General features: G+C 40.4%; 1 protein-coding gene across 2 annotated transcripts; it reads left to right on the top strand.

Annotated features, from left to right (window-relative positions):
• Positions 1-116: 116 nt before the first annotated feature.
• LOC118428012 (putative glycerol kinase 5) lies at positions 117-13,570 on the top strand. 2 transcript variants are annotated; one of them, XM_035837975.1, is made up of 18 exons: positions 117-468; positions 2,375-2,544; positions 3,086-3,179; positions 5,158-5,247; positions 5,503-5,544; positions 6,269-6,344; positions 6,927-6,988; positions 7,257-7,330; positions 7,655-7,715; positions 8,239-8,365; positions 8,892-8,996; positions 9,401-9,451; positions 9,587-9,630; positions 10,998-11,101; positions 11,551-11,610; positions 11,792-11,925; positions 12,443-12,508; positions 13,407-13,570. In XM_035837975.1, exons 1-18 carry the CDS (start codon positions 232-234, stop codon positions 13,568-13,570), a joined length of 1,761 nt encoding a protein of 586 aa, XP_035693868.1. In that variant the 5' UTR covers positions 117-231. The 2 variants fall into 2 exon arrangements, with proteins under 2 accessions (XP_035693868.1, XP_035693869.1); XM_035837976.1 differs by lacking the exon at positions 12,443-12,508.
• The last annotated feature ends 7,593 nt before the right edge of the window (positions 13,571-21,163 follow it).

Here is a 21,163-nt window from a genome sequence, read left to right as displayed (position 1 = left end):
TTTCTTTCATTACTAATGATAATGGACATTTTTAATTTGAGCTAGCAATTTAAATGTAACATGTATACAGGCACTTAGAGAATGTAGGAAACAACAGCTGTGTAAAGGTCAAAGGTAAAGAGCCAAAGTTTAGCAACATGTACTTTGGTTTGGTCCCGTGGCAATGATCATGATGATTTGGTGCTAAAAGTCTTACATTAAACATCTGATTGCTTGTAAAACATCTCTAAAATGTCCGATGATGCAAAGAATTCTTCCCAGGATGATGCCAACATTTTAGGCAATTCTTCAGCCACCGAGCAGCCGCCAAACGGTCCTCGGGAGCAGGTGCCGGACAGCCCGAAGCATCAGGCAGGGCAGAACGGTCCGCGGGACCAGTACGTAGTGGCGGTGGACGTGGGCACCACGACGTTACGATGTCATGTGTACGACAAGCTGGCCAACGTCAAGGGTTCAAGCAGCAAGAAGGTAACGTTAGAGATTGTGATCTTACAAAGTAGATATCAAAACTGGAAGTTCCGCTGCCGATCCACAGAAAATCGCCAAGGGGCCCAGAATCTAATCATTCCGATGTCTCATTAACACCTACTTACATACCCAGTATCAAGATAATCCATCTAGGCACATTCAAGTTATTGTGTTCACAGACACAAAACCAGAACTGCGAAATAAAGTATGCTACATTGATATTGGTCTTAATTGGTCTTAAAAGGGGGACTACACTGTTTCATTATATACCAGTAATACAGAGTAATCCTATGGGAAAGTGGACAAAACAAGGTGTCATTATCTAAGTACCTTGGGAACCAGACTTGGCTGCCCAGTCCGGTCTGGCACCCAGGGTATGAACTGTCGGCAAACACATTTCCACACAAATATGCATGTACATGAACACCCACAGGCACCCACACACAAATACGTAAACACTCACATTTAACAGTGGGGCCATATGGTCTAGTGGTTAGGATTTGGTGCTCTCACCGCCAAGGCCCGGGTTCGATTCCTGGTGTGGGAACCAAATGTAAGAAATCAGAGGGGCGAGTAAGAACAGAAAGAAACAGACATGCCGACACCCGGGATCGAACCCGGTTCGGCAGATTACAAATCCAACGCGGAAACCACAACACCAAAAGCTCTAGAGCCGTTGGCGTGGTCAGTTCGGCAGCGCTTAAACCCCACTGTTACAACATCATGAGAAGAGTAGAGTAGAGTTCTTCGGTTGGGTAGGAGTGGGTTCCCTTAAAAGGCTGGGCTGTCTACCAGGCCAGGCTACCTGGCCTGTCTACCTGGCCTGGCTATCACGTCAGGCTACTCAGATCCCCCCATTCATAGCCCCATCGTATGGCACTCAGCCAAAATAGCTGATTGACAGGCATAGCAATTGCTAATCTCCAACACTGCTAGTGACCCAAGGTTGGCCTGTCCACTGGCTGGACCCTTCGGGAATGTGTCTGGGAGGCCTTCATAGCAGGTGTCAGGAACACATTCAAGTACTTGGGTAAATGCTTTAGGGTGTTAGACCTAGAAAACAGAGGTCCTGGGTTCAAATCTATATCTATTTAAATCTAAATCCTTTGACATGTCACAAAATCTGTGCTGTTTACAGTATTTTCCCCACTCCACACAAAGGGGTCGGAGAGATTGTTGGCAGTTAGGAGATGATTGGGCTCTGTACTGGACACAAAAATTGTACAGTGGATAACAATCCATAGCCTCAAAAAGGCTATGTGACTACCGAGATTGTATATGTCAACATGGCATATACTAAGAGAACAAGGAGGTACATGTAATTATACCCCCCTTGGTCAGTACAAGTTTAGCTTTACAGTGATTTATCAATTTTATGCTCTTCCTTCTTGTTGCACGAGCTGAGATAGTTTCTATTCTAGATAGATATTCAATAAAGAAACAAATTTCTGTTGCTGGCAAGCCCATTCTTACACACACACACACACACACACACACACACACACACACATTCACACTCACACAAACATACACACACACAGTACTGGTACTTGTGTTCCTGACAGATCCTGACAGCTGCAAGGAAGGCCTCCCAGACACATTCCCAAGGGCCCAGCCAGTGGTGGACAGGCCAACCTCAGGTCACTGGCAGGAGATTAGCAATTACTATGCCTGTCAATCAGCTATTTTGGCTGAGTGCCATATGATGGGGCTATGAATGGGGGGATCTGAGTAGCCTGACGTGATAGCCAGGCCAGGTAGACAGGCCAGGTAGGCTGGCCTGGTAGACAGCCCAGCCTTTTAAGCGAACCCGGGTAGGAGTAACACTAAAGTTGGATTACTGCTCCTCCTGTCCTGGACTCTTGTTTGACTTATCCATCGAAACAATGTGCTACTTTTCCCACAGGTCCACTTGCTGCACCCTAAGCCTGGCTGGGTGGAGATGGACCCAGAAGTCCTGTGGACAGATTTTGTAGATGTTGTGAACGAGGCCATCCGAGCCGCGGGTCTGACAGCTGACCAGGTGGCAGGGATGGGGATCTCCACACAGAGGTCCACCTTCACCATGTGGGACAGGTGAGAAGTCATCATGGGAGCTCATTTATGTTGGTAGTAACCATAGTAACAATTTTCTTCCAACACAAAAGTGCACACGGATCAAATTTTCAACAACCACTGTCAGCGTCTTCAGGATCAATACTGATGACCAATCAGTAACAGACTTTTGATCTTATTAGCACACAATCTTGTGGATGCGTGTCGTCAGCAATTGGTCAAACATGCCAGGAAGTTTATTACTTTATAACACCCACCATTTCAGGTGAGGAATCATCTACAAGTAGGAGATGTGGGATCATGTGGCGCAGCAGCAGCATGTTTGGCTCAGGACTGAGAGGTCTTGAGTCCAAATTCTGCTGTGCCGCCGATTTTGTGCCCTTGGGAAAGGCACTTTACACAGCTTTCCTCACTTCACTCAGGTGAAAATGAGTACTGGACTAGGGCTGTCCCATGGATAGGACATTAGTGATTAAATGAAGGTCCCGTTATTGTTTTTCTACTGAATATTACTTACACCACTATAATGATGTTTTTTCTTATAACCACCTTCTCCACTCAGAGAGACGGGAAAACTGTACCATAATTTCCTGACATGGCAGGACTTGAGAGGTGCAGAACTAGTGGACTTGTGGAATAACTCTTTCACAATGAAGGTACAGAATGTCTGTCTCTTTTGACATTGTTATCAACGTTTGTTCTGGTGGTTCAGTTGTTTTTTTTCATTGCCAATTAATCAATTTTTTTTTTTAAATCTGTGTGCAAAGAACTTTAAAAATAAAATAATGTACATTTTACTTTAAACTTTCCCTTCTACAGACACAATAGAAATTCTAATTTTTCAGATTTATAGACAAAAAGACAATTACCCTGTAGGATCTTTTGTCATCTGCCATTTCAGGAAAAAAGTCAAAGTTTTAGGTATCCATATTCCTGTAAACTTTAAAGATATTGTGTCAATCAATTTTGACCGAAAATATATGAAAATAGATAAAATTTTGAATCCCTGGAAAGAAAAAGGACTATCACTTATGGGGAAAGTCACTCTGATAAATACACTTATAGTTTCACAGTTTATATTTTTATTAAGTTCGCTCCCGTCTCCATCGTCAGCTTTTTTCGACAAATATGAAAAAAAGATTTTCAAGTTTTTATGGCGTGACGGACCCGAGCGAGTTAAGCGAAAGACAATATATAATGATTATGATCAAGGTGGATTAAAACTTCAAAATCTGCGAGCTGTCGATCTCAAACTGAAGGCCGCTCTAGTGCCAAAACTGCACAAAAACGAAAACTGGTTTTGTTCTAAATTATTGTCCTTCTCTAGTCCTGTTCTTAGAACCAGTACGTTTCCTTTTGCACAGCTTAAAACGAATGACTTCGAAATCTTGATTAAGAAAGTAGTCAGTCTGTTTTTCCGACAGGTTATACAAAGCTGGTTGAAATACCAACTACGCCCCCCAGAAAATAGCATACAAGTCAAACAGCAACTCCTTTGCTTGAATTCACATATTTGTATAAGTAGGCGACCCTTTTGTTCCTCAGCCTTCTTCAATAAAAAAGTACTTTTTGTAAATGACATTATTGATGCTGAGAATAATTTTTTGTCTTTTGACAGCTTTGTAGTCAAATTTGGAGATGTCTGTACAGCTTATCAGTATCATCAACTTTTGTCAGCTATTCCTCCTCAATGGAAACATATTCTAAGACAAGGCTCCTCAGAGCTACGTGTTTGCATCCCTGCCTGTAGAGATGTAACCTGGCTACATAGTAAAAATATTAATAAATGCTTATATGCTTTCTACATGAATGAAGCCAGATTATGTGAAACTTCAGACAGGATACAGTACACGTGGGAAGATTATTTCAACTGTCCAATACCATGGCAAAAGGTTTATAGCCTACCTTACAAAATTTCCATTGACTCTAGTGTTTGCATGTTTCAACATAAACTATTATTCAAATACTTGACCGTGAACAAGACCTTATACACTTGGGGTTTGAAGGAGTCGCCCTTATGTGAATATTGTAATGAAGATGAAGAAACAGTCTTCCATCTCTTTTTTCATTGTAGAGTTGCTACACTTTTCTGGAGGCAAGTAGAAGACTGGTTTTTCATCAATACGGGGGAACATTTAAATCTGAACCTGTTTAAAGTTATCTTTGGTGATTTGAATTGTCGGTGACCAGTTTCTGCCAATATGATTATCCTTCTTGGCAAACACTTTATTTTCAAGAACCGTCAACGCTCTCTTAATTTACAAGCCTTTATTTCATATATGTCATACTTCCATAGGCTAGAATATATTATAGCAAAAAGGATGGATAAGATAAAAGAACACTTTGGTAAATGGGGGAAAATAGCTCTATCGTTAAAACAGTGAATAGTGAATAACATATATACAACTTCTGTTTATCATTTCCTTGTTATATACAAATGTGTACACTGCTATAAGTTATCCTCATTGTTTTCTGGTTTTATTTATCTTTTGTGTCCTACATGTACTTTCAGTATTATCGCTCTATGTATGATATGTGTATCTTGTGTTTGAAAAATCAATAAAAAGTTATATAAAAAAAAAAAAAAGTCAAAGTTATTTTCTTGAGCTATTTGTCATTTGTTATTGTCTATAGGCACTTCATGGTGGTGGAGGCTTGCTGTACTACATGTCCAGAAGTAAACGGTTTTTGGCAGCTAATCTCCTGAAGTTCCTTCCCCAGCAGGTGAGCAATAAGTTCAATAAGGCCATGTTGATTTGAATATATGGATGACATCAGTACTAGTAGCTGTGCCCGCATAAACTTCCCTAAAAATAATATTAAAAGTTGACAACTATACTGTAAATTGTACAAAGCAGCTGTAAAATGAGCAAGTATGTGCCTTAGATAGCAAAAAAATATCAGGAAACATATTCTAATGACACAAAATGCCAATTTCAATCCCAAGGTCATTCAAATCTTTTAAATGATTGCTTTCAGATAACCATGAAAGTCATGTGGATGCTGCAAAATAACCTCACAGTAAGTAACAGTAAACAATTTTTTCCTATCCTCAAATTGGTTATAAGATTATTCGCTACAACTAACTAAAGGTGGTAATGCTCTGTGGAAAAAGGCATGCAATCCCTTGAAGACAATACTACATGTGTATAACAAAGGGAGAAAATAATGGTATAGTATGATTATGCCTAAAAACCAAAGTCTAAAAACCAAGTAGATGTAGGGTGGACCTTTCTTTTTTTACTTGCACACAAAACTGTAGGGCAAGCCTAAAATGGTATAGTATTGTGTGCGAGTAACTTGACAAAAGGCTATAGGAAAACTTTCCTCATTTTTGAAAAAATGTTGCCTTTGTAGTAATGCGACGTCACCTTTATCCGCAGGTTAACTTATATTTGCTGCATTTAGAAACAGGGTAATCAGGAACACTTCGATGGACATGGTTTTAAACTGCAATATTTTGATTGAAAATGTCACAATTTGAAACCACCGTCCGTCAATTCGACATCCCCAAATCACCTTTTAGACACAATGGAAATTAGTTACCCTGCAGATAAAGGTGAACTAGCATTGATGAACTGAAAAATATGACTTCTGTACCTTGTGTTCTTGTGTGTGAATAGCTTGACAAAAGGCTAACAGGAAAACATTTTGCATATTTTCAAACATGTTGCCTTTGTAATACCTACTATACCTTTATAAACTGAAAAATCTGACTCCTGTACCTGTGTTCTTTTGTCTGAAGTTGAGGAGACGTGCCTTTAACGGACTGGTTTCGTTTGGAACTATCGACACCTATCTGCTATGGAAACTCACAGGAGGTGGGGCTCTGTTTGTTTGTTCTAAATTTGTATAATTTGTTTTGTATAATTTGCAAATGTTCTTTAGGCATGATACACCAGTTTTGAACAGTATGTACGAGCTGCATAAGGCTGGACTGAAATGTTTCTCACTCACAAGGCGATGAATCAGTATTATTTTTTTCAATGTCGTGGAATATCAAACGTGCTCGAGGCATGACCCCCCCAAGCCCAGCATGGGATTTCAGGCTACTTTCCTTTCTCATCTGTTGGTCTTTGATATTTGTCATAGTTAGTTACCGAGCATCTGTAGATGTGTTTCTAAGTGATCCAGTGACAGTGATCCAGTTACTCTTATTACCTTTCAATACATACATTGTCAATAAAATACAGTAATAAAGTGTTTGCCTGTGTGTAAATGTCATTCAGCACCACGGACAGGTATGTTTGTCAATATGTATGGATGTGCTCTTGGTTGTGCTCTTGGCAAAGACTCTGTACACCTTGACTCAAGTGAAAATGAGTCCCTAACGAGTCTTGGATTGGATTTAAAGCTAAAAGATGATTGTATTAATGACTGCATTTTGATGTCTCTATTTTCAGGCCAGGTCTATGCTACTGACTACTCTTGTGCCAGTTCAACTGGACTCTATGATCCATACATAGTAAGTTCCACTAAGTAGTTTGCTCTGACATTTATCATACACTATATACAGTAGCTTCTCGCTCTGAATTTTATTATACTTATAGTATAAGTAATACACTATATACAGTCACTGCTCTGTTATTCTGTCTGGGAACCTTGACATCTTTAACATTACAATGTAGAACCTTTCCAATTATATAAATTGCAATGCAATCAATAAAGTCTTCTACAGTCTTCTTCACTTTCAACAGTCCAATATGCTGAATCCAATGTGTTTCTCTTTTCAGAAACAGTGGAACAAATTCTTTACCAACTTGTTGAGCATACCTATCTCAATCTTTCCTCCAGTGGAGGACACCAGGTATAGGACTGCAATTTTTTAATCTTTATCTTAATGATTAAAGCCATTGTTACTGCTATGCTTCATTAGACGTTGGTTAGGAATATTATGTGTCAGGAATATTAGGAATATTATGTGTTCAGCACCAAGGACAGGTATGTTTACCTGTGTGTGGATGGTGTTTTGCACCAATAACAGATGTGTAAAGTATGTTTCCACTTAACATCCATGTGCATTATCCTTCGGTTAGCTGTTAGAAATATGATTCGGTTACCCAGTAGAAGCCATATCATATATATATATATATATATATATATATATATATATATTTTCTTTCCCTTTCAGTAAGATCCACGGAGTCTGTGAAACTAAGTTGTTTGGTGCTCCCATACCCATCGCTAGTTTGGTAGGTAGTCTGTGTGTGTTTTATTGTTTGGTCATCTAACCGGTAACAGGTCTTGAGGCCTAACAGACCAGTTTTGTGCATAAATTACAATCTGATAGGTTTGATCCACTCACACCATTAAGTGTGCATAAGGTTGGCTTTTCTCAAACATGTAGAATCTTTATGTGAAACGCATAATTATGTTGTGGTTATTGTTATTGTTGTTGGGAGGGCCGACTACTCCCTCTTCACAGCCAAATGCTAAATTGTGAGGACCTCACAATAGGTGGTGGGGCTAATTTGCAAGGGTATGGAGCAAGCTGCTATTTGGTGCCACTTAGGTGACCTCAATACGACAGTAATTGTCTTAGGTGTGGCCATAGGACTGTAGGTTTTGAACCACTCACACTGGGAAGGACCCCTACTCTTTTTGATAAGTGTGGTGAGATCATTGATGTGCTCAAGGTGTGTCCTATCTGAGGGATACGTGTAGCGTTATTGGAAGTATGGTTTTGTGGTTAACATCAATGAAATTTTGTGCCAGGTTGCAGACCAACAGGCGGCCATGTTTGGTGAGTGCTGCTTTGATCCAGGAGATGTGAAGTGCACCATGGGAACGGGGACCTTTATGGACATCAATGTTGGCAGTAACCCCCATACCTCCATGGCAGGTAACAGTCTCGTCCTTACAGTTTAAAGAGTTTTGTTGTGTGAATATTTTTAGCAGGATTGTAAATCAGTATGTACTGTATGTTGAAGTTTGTAACTTTCATTCAAGATAAGCAAATTGTCTAACCTCAAATTTTTGGTCACACAACCATCAACCTTCTTCTGGAGTGGTGATTCTGTCCCTTTGGTCACATGCATGGAGTAATTGAATCACCACTCTTGAAGGAGGTTGCACATCCATCAAACATTTGAGGTAAGCAGCTTGTTTGTGTGACCTTCCTCTGTGCTGAAGGAAGCATATGTCTTCTTGCTGCATTGTGACATAGTAAGAAGTAGTGGAGTCCAGTCACTTTTGGGATCTTGTCCTTGCTGCTTTGTCACAACATGGCAAGAAGTTATAATAATTTATTCTGCCCAAAGGAGATAGCTGAAAGGTTACTGAACATCACCTCTGGTTGTGAAGCTAGATACACTAGTATAGTGTTTGTTTTTAAATGCAACTGCAACTTTGTTTTTGCCTATGACTAGGTCTGTACCCGTTGATTGGGTGGAAGATAGGAGATGAGATTGTCTATCTCGCAGAGGGGAATGCCAGTGACACAGGAAATGCCATCGACTGGGCCAGGTCTATTGGTAAGTTTTACTGGATCAATTTTATATATGCTGATGCTGTTATGTGCAAGATACAGCTCTGTTTACTTGTGTGCAGTTGGTGTTTAGCACCAAGGACAGGTATGTTTACCTGTTTGTGGATGGTGTTCAGCATCAAGAAAAGGTGTGTTTACCTGTGTGTGGAGGATGGTGTTCAGCATTAAGTACAGGTATATATGTTTTTATGTATCTATGTATGTACTGTATATATAATGTTAGTATGTATGTATACTGTTCAGCGCCAAACTGGAAAAACATGTGTGTTTACCTGTGTGTTGTTGGTGTTCAGCACCAAGGACAGGTGCATTGTCTATGTATGTATGGTGTTTAACACCACAGGTCTTACACATATCTTGATCAGAGTTTTTGAATATTTTTCTTGACAGGTCTCTTTGATGACTATACTGAAACAGTTGAGATTGTGGAGTCCGTAGAGGGTGAGGTTAAGTTCCATTTTTTGGTTCCACTATAAAACATAGCATTATTTGTTATGAAAATTCTTTATTTGTCTGTTATCTTTCTAGAGAATATTGCTAACAGACATTGAGTTAATTGCATTAATTTCCACTCAGATTCCAATGGGGTACATTTTGTTCCTGCCTTCAATGGCCTTCAGGTAAGTCAGCAAGTTGATGAAATTCACCAACACAATATCCACTCAACCACTTTCATTGTAGAACCACTAGTTGCCATCTAGTTGCCACGTTATTGTAGAACCACTAGTTGCCATGCCATCCTAGGAGACGGAAACTCCAATAAACAAACCTGCATCTGCTGGGGCCGTCTTACACGTTGCATACAGTTGCCCCTGTAGGACTAGTGTGCCAGTGGACGAGAGGGTGGAGAAGGACGTGCACACCCCTCCTTCACCTTAAAAACCCAAGTGCAGGCCAGGCAGACGGGTCGCCTTAAAAACCCGTCTGCCTACCATTGTCTTCCGAGACAGACGGATGCCAACAACAGTTGCCATGCTATCATTGTAGAACCATTAGTTGCCACATTATTGTAGAACCACTAGTTGCCATGCTATCATTGTAGAACCACTAGTTGCCACGTTATTGTAGAACCACTAGTTGCCATGCTATCATTGTAGAACCACTAGTTGCCACGCTATTATAGAACCACTAGTTGCCATGCTATCATTGTAGAACCACTAGTTGCCACGCTATTGTAGAACCACTAGTTGCCATGCTATCATTGTAGAACCACTAGTTGCCACGTTATTGTAGAACCACTAGTTGCAATGCTAGCATTGTAGAACCACTATCTGCCATGCTAGCATTTTAGAAAGCTTAAGAAGTGATGTGTTTTTGGTGTTTACTTTTGTGTGGAGGGTGTTCAGCACTAAGGACAGGTCAGTTTAACTGTGTTAAGATGGTATTCAGCACCAGGAACAGGTATGCAACCACTAGTTGCCACCCTATCATTATAGAACCACTAGTTGCCACGCTGTAATTGTAGAACAGTACTAGTAGTTGTCATACTTACATTGTAGAACCACTAGTTGCCATGCTATCATTGTAGAACCACTAGTTGCCATGCTATTATTGTAGAATCACTTCTAGTTGCCATGCTGTCATAATTGTAGACGCACTTGTTGCCATGCTATCATTGTAGAACCACTAGTTGCCATGCTATTATTGTAGAACCATTGGTTGTCATGCTATCATTGTAGAACCACTATCTGCCATGCTAGCATTTTAGAAAGCTTAAGAAGTGATGTGTTTTTGGTGTTTACTTTTGTGTGGAGGGTGTTCAGCACTAATTAGGACAGGTTAGTTTAACTGTGTTATGATGGTATTCAGCACCAGGAACAGGTATGCAACCACTAGTTGCCACCCTATCATTATAGAACCACTAGTTGCCATGCTATCATTGTAGAATCACTCGTTGCCATGCTATCATTGTAGAATCACTCGTTGCCATGCTATCAATGTAGAACCACTACTTACCATGCTACCATTGTTGTGTGTGTGTCTCCAGGCTCCAGTGAACGACCCCCGAGCCTGCTCCCTGTTTCTGGGCCTGTCTGCCACCACCACCAAGGCTCACATGCTCAGGGCTCTGTTGGAGTCTCTTGTCTTCAGGTACAGCAACAAAACAGCCTGGTATCCATCCCATTCTAGCTCCAACTTGAGCCTCTGATTGTTAAAATGTCAGATAGTCTGACATGAACTCCACTCTGTCGTGTTTGACAGGAATTTATGGAGAACATAAGTGTCACTTTGCAGATGATGAAATGAACTGATGAGTTGATTAGAGAGTTGCTTGGCATTTGAATATCAGTTAATTTTGATGAATTGTATACTTAAACTCACAATGCAATATTATGCACATGTATGTCTTAATGGTATACAGATAGAAGTAAAAAGAAGCAATTGAAAAGCAAAAGAAGTAAACCAGAATTTGCCAGCAAGTGCAGGATGTCTTGCTGACAATATTCCAGTATTTGACTTAAAAGATTTCGTCTTTGCCTTGAATTGATTTTAAATGCAATTTATACTTAAAACGGACATTTTTCCTCTTCTTTTTTCAGAAATAAGCAACTTTATGAAACAATGCTGAACGAAACCAAAATACCAATTACATACATCAGGTAAGACCTCTTGTTTATAGTTGAATTTTGTAGCTGAGTGATTTCTCTCTAGGTATTACAGCACTTCAATGCAGTGCATGAAACTGAATAGAATCATACACTATTTGTATTTTGTAATTACGTATTTCTGTTTTTCGTGAGCATGTTGTGCAGCAACAGCAGTTTTGTATTGTGGTTTTAGAGCTGATGGTGGGGTCTCCAACAACAGTTTTGTGATGCAGCTGACCGCCGACCTCTTGAACCGGACGATCACCAGGCCCAAACACGTAGACATGTCCAGTCTGGGGGCCGCCTTTCTAGCAGGACTTGCTGTTGGTACGTACACTGTACTGTAATTTCATTCATTTTTGCTGGGACTTAATTTGTGGTAAAACGGGAAAGGAGGTTTTTACTGTGTTTGAAGGAAGCAATAAATTGGAAACACATATTTGAGAGCTTGCAATGGAGAAGTCATCTCGAAAACAGAAAATGTTTCATGATATACAGTGTCCTGAATGACTGAAGAAATGGGTGAGTGAGTGAGAATGTGTGTTGGATAGGTATGAAGTACTAGAGCCACTGTTTGACTGTGCTTCTTGGTAATGAAATAGGACCCTAGGAATGCATTATTACTATGTATCAGCCAATTCTATGTACAACTCAGACTTATGACTCTAGGACACTGATCTACCTTCCTGCCATCTTGCCATGGCCATTATGTAAAACTTACTATACATGTATTTCAAGAAATAGTGGTCCTCAAATTAATAATACCTTAAGATATTGTAGTAAGCTGTGCAAACTTGTTTGTTGTGTGCTTGCCCCTTTGTCTTACTGCCCCTGACGAATCCAGGCTTTTGGAAGGATAAGGAAGAATTCAGAAGGCTCAAAGATGGGATGACCAACCATGTCCAGATAGGTCTGATTGCACAATTATCTAGTCACAACTCCATTCCAAAGTCAGGGTATCTCACTGGACTGCAGGAAATTGCACAACTTGACAAATTTGTGCCTTGACTTTCCCACGATTACAACAATGTGTGAATAATTTGCGTATGAAGCCCAGATGAGCAGGTTATTGGGAGTTGCAGTGTTGAATAAGAATAAGAATGCTGAATAAGAATCAATATACAATGAATAAGAATGCATCAAAAAGTGAATTCCAGTGATAAAAGGATGTTTGCTTGTGATACTTGGCATGACATAACACAACACGAATATGTAACTTGTGTCATTTTGCAAATTGCAAATCTTGAAAATTATTTCAAAAATTCACAAATTAGGATGGCAAATTACCCTGACTTGTGCCAATTTGTATTGATTTGTACCAATTTGTGAAGTTTTAAGGTGCCATCCAGTGGGATACCCCTTAAACCCATCCGGCCCCACCCCAGAACATTGAGTTTCATCTCTAGGTGAAGGGTTCACACATGCACAATTGCTGTTGTATAGCTGATGCAAAGCTGTAGTTGCATCATATTAGATGATATTTAGAAGCATGGAACATTACAGTGGTGTACAAACCTTTAGCCAGGAACCCTGCATGGTACCTGTATTAGATACATCACTGTAAACTCATTCATCCTTACAGGTTATTAATTTTGTGCTAGAAAGAGAAAAGAGGTTTTCATGGTGTTAGCAGTGTTGAAACAATCTTTTAGTACAGTAGAAACACATCAAAGAGACACACAAACACAATGTATTTGCAGTGTCTTGAATTTGCCACGAAAACCAGGAAAATAAACCCGCTTCAAACATTTTAAGATTGACAGTAATTGAGTAATCAGTTATATCACAGCTAGTTCTTGTCGATGCAGGGATGTGGACAAGTAAAGAAGAACTGAAGGATCTACAGTCTTCAGAGAAGGTCTTCCACCCCCGTCCTGTGTCTGAGGGTGTGTGGGAGAAGTACCGGCCTGTCGTGGAGCAGTGGGAAAAGGCAGTCAAGAGATCCCTGTACTGGTATCCAGCAAAGAACTAATGAACTAATCTATATCCCTGTACTGGTATCCAGCAAAGAACTAATCTATATCTCTAGCAAATATGGGGCCAAACATTTTTACCTCTATTGAAGAAAATTCTGGAGTTTTAGTTTTAAGAGTTATTGCATTTTTGAAAACCCAGTCAGATGTTGGAAGAAGCAGGTAGAGTGGATATCATGCTAGGTGTTAATTCAAAACTGTTTATATCTTCTCAAAAACAGGAATAACATCATAGTAAAAAGGATGATTCTATACATAAGCTTCTGGCATGTATGAAGCTAAGCGATGATTGATAGCTGAACAAGGGCTGTAGCAAATTATTGCAAAGGAATCACACAGTCACAAATATATATAATGTTATATATATATCATAAATTTCATACGAAGGAAATGGTATTTTTAACAATCTGAATCTTCTATTGCAATTTGTAGTCTACTGATCGTTGGACCATTGAAAAGTTGAATTTACTGTAAATTCATTTACTAGTACCTTTATGACGGTTTTAGTTTACGATAGGAAGGAAAAGTGGTTTTTGCAATGTTTTAAATTCATGATAGAAACCATTCCGGTGCAAAAGTAAAAACATATCGAAAAACATAACCTTCCGCCATTCTGGCAAAGGTCATCAAAATGCTTATTTCCGGTGATGAAAACCAGGAAAATAAAGCCACCATATAGTTTGTAAGGTGCAATACGAGATCCTAACTTCTTTCTGTTTTTTTGATATTTTGATTTTGTCATTGAATGTCATCACAGACATTTCAAGCTACGTATATGTTATACCTTATTCTTCAAGGTCACGTTGTTTATGAAAAGCAAACAGATTGGTCTACGGTCTTGTGAAAACCCCACCTGTGCTTTTATCTGTTTTACACTGAATCAACTTACATCCAAACTAATGCTTACCCTGTACCACACATTGTACATTATTGCTGCAATATGTTGTCAAAATAAAGGTAACAAGAAAGATCATGGAAGATCTCATACCTCCATGAGATATTTAGAGTTTTTGTAAATTTCTCACTGTAAATGCAGAAATGTTCACAGTGGGTTTTATGTCCGCGGTGTTTTCGCGGTGACCACTTAAAACCACCGCAAACATTTTTCCATTATAGTATATGACTACACTCCCTATGTGACTATAGCCCTATAAGCCATCACAGATATCACTGATCTTCCCCTTCCTCTTTCTTTATCAATCCTTCCCATAGAAACGGGTAGGGGATGGCTCGTCAGCTGCCCATGGATTAAACCACACTACTTTCAGACGGGGATGTTAGCTTATAATGTTGTAGTACCTAAAAATACTGATAGGGGGCCCAAATTACCATGCTTCTTTGGGATCTTAATAACTACCCAGATACGAAAATTCATACAAATCTATCAAAAGTATCTTGAGTTATATGTGTAAACACACAAACACAACCAAAGCCATCAAGTATATTGAAAGTGTGATCACGACTTAGTAAATTCAAGGACTACCAATGAGAGATTAAGGTTCACTAAAAGTCACGGTGACCTTGTAGTTAAGGTAGTCGTTCTGGGTTTGAATCCTCAGGAGGCTCCAGCGCTGTGTCCTTATACCCCCTCACATTAGGCGAAAATCGATCGGACGGTGTGCGAACTCTAACTTAAGAGGAGGCATGACCCTGGAGCCGACGAAGAAATGGCAGAGTTCCCCCCCCCCCCCTTCCCGGCAGGGTCATGCCTCCTCGTAATTTAGAGCTCGCAGACTCGTCCGATCGATTTTCGCTACATGTGACGGGGGTATTTAGGAACTTTTAAGTTAAAACCACATGTACATGATGTAGGTTGGCAAATCACGTATTTTTATGGGTTTACTATTTTTCAACCAAAGGTGGTATGCCACAGCAAAGCGCACCGAATTGAGAATCTAGAAGTAAATCTGCAGCGGCAGCACAGAAGAGGTCATCAGATCTTGACTGATCTGATGAAGCCATTGAGATTAAATCGGCAATGGAATGCCAGCAGGACAAGGCTGAAGACACTGTAAAATGACTACATAGCTTTGGCGTTTCATTTTTACTTGATACCTCGTGCATTTGACACAAATTAGTGTAAATGCAGACATGTTCGCGGTAGATTAATGTTTTCAGTTTTCGCGGTGACCACTTCAACACGAACTTAAAACCACCACGAACATTTTTCTATCATGGTATTAGATTGCAGTCTACGGTGTTAGCGCGAACGTAAAACCACCGCGAAAGTGCCTTTTTCCCGCTACCGCGAAATTAAATCCCCGCGAACTTAAATGCATTTAAAATACATGCTGTGGTCGTATGTATATTCCAATATAGTGGATCCTTCTGTTGTTTGTAAAGAAGCTCTTATGCGCATCCTGAATTCAACAATTTATTGGAATGAAACTGTAAATGTTTACATAATCCCCTGCGGACTCGTTATACAGCAAGTACTCTACACACTCTTGAGCGGGTTCCTCTGAAGTGGGGACCTTTCGACAGGAGGAACTTCTCAGGAAGAGACATGGGGGAATTATCCCGCATATATCTAACCGATGTTCAAACCAAAGTTCTTAGGGTTGTCCCCAAATGTCACACAAAACATGCGTGAACTGCTGATGGCTATGTTGATGTCTTGGTCGTTTTCGGTATTGTTAATTGAGAACAATAAGTATTCTTTGTTCCGTAAGTCTTGTATGCATTTATTTTCATACCACTGAAGAAAGACACCGGATGCTGTCTGAAACGTTTAAATAGATTTAGTATATTGTAAATGCATTTAAGTTCGCGGGGATTTAATTTCGCGGTAGCGGGAAAAATGACTTTTCGCGGTGGATTTAAGTTCGCGGTAACACCATAGACTGCAGTCTAATACCTTAATAGAAAAATGTTCCCGGTGGATTTAAGTTCGCGGTGAAGTGGTCGCCGCGAAAACCGCGAATATTAATCCACCGCGAACATTTCTGCATTTACAGTATATATCTAGCAGTAAGGATTGATTTGACTACATGTGTCTACTACATCCTGGATTACTAATCTGCACGAACGTAATGTTGATCTGTATCTGTTTCCTTAAAGCCGGTTTAACCGCCCTTTGACGTAATTATAACACACCAGCAAACCCAAAACCTTCAGATTTTAAGTCAACATCATTAACCACAAAACCGCCTTGATATTTTGTTTTTCATGACAACATGTAATTGTTCATGGATTTTCGAATGATCTAAAATCTATATCAGGTTATCTCTACTTGATCTCCTGGTTGATTTCAGCAAAAGTTGTGAAAATCGGCCCAAACGTGGTATATGATTATCATGGAAGCTCATCTGTGTTGGTAGTAATCATAGTACAATGCTAAACTTTCTCCCAGCACAAAAGTACAGACGGATCAAACTTTCAACGACCACTGTCGCCTTCTGCAGGATCAATACTACATGGAGAAAATTTTATCCGTGTGTACTTTTGTGTTGGAAGAACGTTAAGCTTGGTACTATGGTGTATAATTGATAGGCAGTGGTTTGTGCTACATTTGATCTCAAATCTCTCGACTCCAAGGCAAGCTCCGTTTTGATTTGAATACACGGCCAAATTTTTGTAGGTTCTGCCGCTACCAGCCCAAAGCTGCCTAGGCAGACCCTTGTAATGACTTGCCTCATCGTCAATAAAGTCAAAGTCAATACCAACAATACAGCCTATTAAAAACATGTTGGTGGCACTGCTCTCTGTCGTCGTCTCCTGTTCAAAGCCATCCTTACTTGACGAAAGACATTAATGCTGGAATATCCCTTCAGATCAGTTATCTGCAATTAGTATATCCAATTAGCAGTAGTGTAGCGCATTGATAGAACAGAATACCGCTCTTGAATAGGACTTCTTTTTTATTCCTGGAGATCTTTTCTAGAAAATGTTGACAGAGGAGGGCATCCCTCGTGTCCCATTAGCTGGTTCTATGCCCGTATGGGTTTTGTGTTAGACTAACAATAACGCCTACATTGTGCGTACATGTTCTCTATTGCAAACGTACGTGCGGCTACTTCAACACACGTCATTAGCGATTGTAAAAAAAAACTTCTTATCCACGCGTCATTCAGAGAACAGAACTTCTTTCAGAAAAGAAGGTCAGTTTTGTGCTGGTTTCAAGAGATGACATATTCTATGAACATAAAACATGATATTGTGCTGCATGAACATGAAACAGTTAGCGATTGTACAAGCTTCTTATCCACGTCATTCAGAAAACAGAGCTTTTTTCAGAAAAGAAGGTTAGTGGTATCAAGGACCTCCTTGGTGGTATACGGGTTTTCAGAGATAAGATATTCTATGAACATATAAAATGATATTTTGCTGCATGGAACAATTAGCGATTGTACAAGCTTCTTATCCACGTCATTCAGAGAAAACAGAACTTCTTTCAGAAAAGAAGGTTAGTGGTATACAGGAGGCTTGCTGGTTTCAAAGATGACATATGCTTGTTGAAATCTATGAACACGAAAATGATATTGTGCTACATGGAACAATTAGCGATTGTACACGCTTCTTATCCACGTCATTCAGAGAACAGAGCTTTTTTTCAGAAAAGAAGGTTAGTGGTATGCGGGTTTTCAGAGATAAGATATTCTATGAACATATAAAATTATATTTTGCTGCATGAAACAATTAGCGATTGTACAAGCTTCTTATCCACGTCATTCAGAGAACAGAACTTCTTTCAGAAAAGAAGGTTAGTGCTATACAGGAGGCTTGCTGGTTTCAAAGATGACATATGCTTGTTGAAATCTATGAACATGAAAATGATATTGTGCTGCATGAAACAATTAGCGATTGTAAGAAATTCTTATCCACGTCATTCAGAGAACAGAGCTTCTGTCAGAAAAGAAGGTTAGTGGTATGCGGGTTTTTAGAGATAAGATATTCTATGAACATATAAAATGATATTTTGCTGCATGGAACAATTAGCGATTGTACACGTAATTCAGAGAACACAGAACTTCTTTCAGAAAAGAAGGCTAGGGGTATAGAGGAGGTAGTCTCTACCAGACTCCTAATAGAGAAGTAAGCCGGCCAGAGGAGTATGAGCCGGCTAGGGAACAGCTTGCGACCTACGGAGTCTGGTAGAGACTATAGAGGAGGCATGATGGTTGATATTCTTGCTTTAATCTATGAACGTAAAAAACATGATATTTTGCTGCATGAAACACTTAATATCCATGCTTCATGTTGAATAGTGAATTTATCATTTATATGTTCACGAATTACAGGAAAAACATAGCATCCCATGAAAGTAAATACACGCGTACAACAACTCTAGACCCTTTCAAACATGAAAATATGGGGCTGACTTTTGTATCATTAATTAGTCGAAAGTTAATTTGCAAGTTCTTGCCCGAGGGCTAATTGTAACATGAAACATTCTACAAGATACATGATTTTTAGAGTGGAATCCGAACCCGGGAGACTTACACGGAACAGATCTACATATTTTTTAAAAATATCATTACACAAAAACATCACCAAACTGTGATATGGATGCCACCAAATCGTTCATAGAAAGAAACAACATAATCTTGCAAAGCATCTACATTGTAATTGTGTTATCATTTGTTATGTCTCCCAACAGTCACATATCAAACTTCATGATGATCCGTCAACCCCTTCTTGACCTATTTTCTTTCAATGTCTCCGACAATATCGGCCCCTGCAGTTCAAAAGCCGCTAGGGGGCCCAGATCGATGCCCCTTACATTCATTCCCAATCTCTACTACTCAAAAACACTATTGTTGAATATCTAGAATACCAGATATCAAACCCGAAATTGTAGCATATATCCAGAATACTAGATATGAAACCCGAAATTCCGCTGCAATAACGTAGCCACTAGGAGCCTGTTGTCGAACTTGACTTTTGTTTTCCCACATACCACATATCATATAGTAAACCATTCACAGCTTCTCGAGTTATGCTGTCTACCCCCCCCCCCCCCCTCCACCCCAACGCACAGGCGCACACAGAGTATAGGGCGCCCTGTGTGAACACGTGTGCCCTGTGTGAAATTTAAAGCTACTCAGGAAGACCTTTTACTCACAGAGCGTTTCCGTCAGTGTACCCTTGATCTACACCGGACGTTCATTATAACTAAGAGTATCCTCTATGTGCCTTTGGGGGACGTAAGACGAGCTTCATTTCCGTACCCGGCTTAGGATAACGTTCTCTTTGTCCAAGCTTTGCACTCCCCTGCTATATAAGGCTGCATTCATTATTAGTATGAATATACAATTCTTCTGTGAAACAGTAGCTTTCTGAACATGTTCATTCCCATCTTGCTTCAATGATGTCCGGGGAATGCATCTATCGCACTTCACAATGGGCTGCTCCAAAAAAAAATGTGGAGGGGGTGGCGGGTAAAAAATCAGGTTTTGTCCCTACCCTAGTTCCAATGCAGAAACTGCTCACACACTAACCTGGTTCCAATTCAGATATTGCTCACACCCTACCCCAGTTCCTATCTAAAATTGCCTAAATACTCCCTGGTTCCAATCCAAACTGCCCAAACCCTCTCTAGTTCCTATCCAAGATTGCCCCCCCCCCCCCCGGTTCGAATCCAAATTCTTTTAACCTTACCCCCTTCAATTCAGCCACTAACGCCTGCCCATCCCCCCTCTGCTTTATTTTTTGGGACAGTCCAATAGAACACGCCCACCAGGCTGCTAGCTATTGTGAAGAGCTTCTCCTGCGCGCGTGCACTCCTCTCTCATACATAGATAAAAGTGGAGAAGTCAACACTGCTGCCAGATCAGGCATTGGTGAACAGGTGGTCGAAGGAACTGGTGACGTGCGAGGTTTCTTGGTGTTGCGGGGAGAGACGAGCTTTCTGTTGAACTGCAGACGCGAGCTGTTGTGACGAGCTTCACGTGCGTCTTGCGTGTGCACTCCTCTAGCATACATAGATAAAAGTGGAGCATTCACCACTTCTGCCAGATCAGGTCTTGGCAAACAGGTGGTCGCAGGAACTGAAGTGACGTGCGAGGTTTCTTCGTGTTGCGGTGAGAGACAAGTTTCTCGTCCGACTACAGACGCCGTTTGTACAACTACGTATATATATACGTACAGGAGTGGGCGTCTTTCAACGATCGCGAAACCACTATTTGATCCTTCGTAGACGTCGACCCTTAAAATTGTTTGATATCTTCAAAAGTCTACAAAACAATCTCTTGAAAGATAGTTTTTACTTGGAGATAAGAAGAAGATGAATGGCTCAAATTCCTCGGGCTTGGTGTACGCGGTGGCACCGGAGACAGGGCGTTACACGGTGGCGACGACGGCGGTCCTGTCCGCGCTGGTCTCCGTAACGGTCCTCCTCAGCATCACCGGGAACATCTTCATCTGCGTGGCCGTCACCAGCGAGAGGAAACTGCGGTCTGTTCACAACTGGTGAGTCCTGATTTTCTCTCATCTCTACTCTACTGCCACTAAGGCTAGTTCACCTTTATCCGTAGGGTAACCTATAATCGTTGTGTTTACCAGCACGGTATTAAGGGACATCAACTGGACGGACAGTGGTTTTAAGTTGTGATATGTTGAAAACATTGTAGTTTGAAACTACCGTCCGTCGA

Source organism: Branchiostoma floridae, chromosome 12, assembly GCF_000003815.2.
Source record: "Branchiostoma floridae strain S238N-H82 chromosome 12, Bfl_VNyyK, whole genome shotgun sequence".
In the NCBI taxonomy this organism is placed as follows: Eukaryota; Metazoa; Chordata; class Leptocardii; order Amphioxiformes; family Branchiostomatidae; genus Branchiostoma; species Branchiostoma floridae.
The sequence above is the reverse complement of the archived record's forward strand: the minus strand, read 5'-3'. Positions and strand labels throughout refer to the sequence as shown.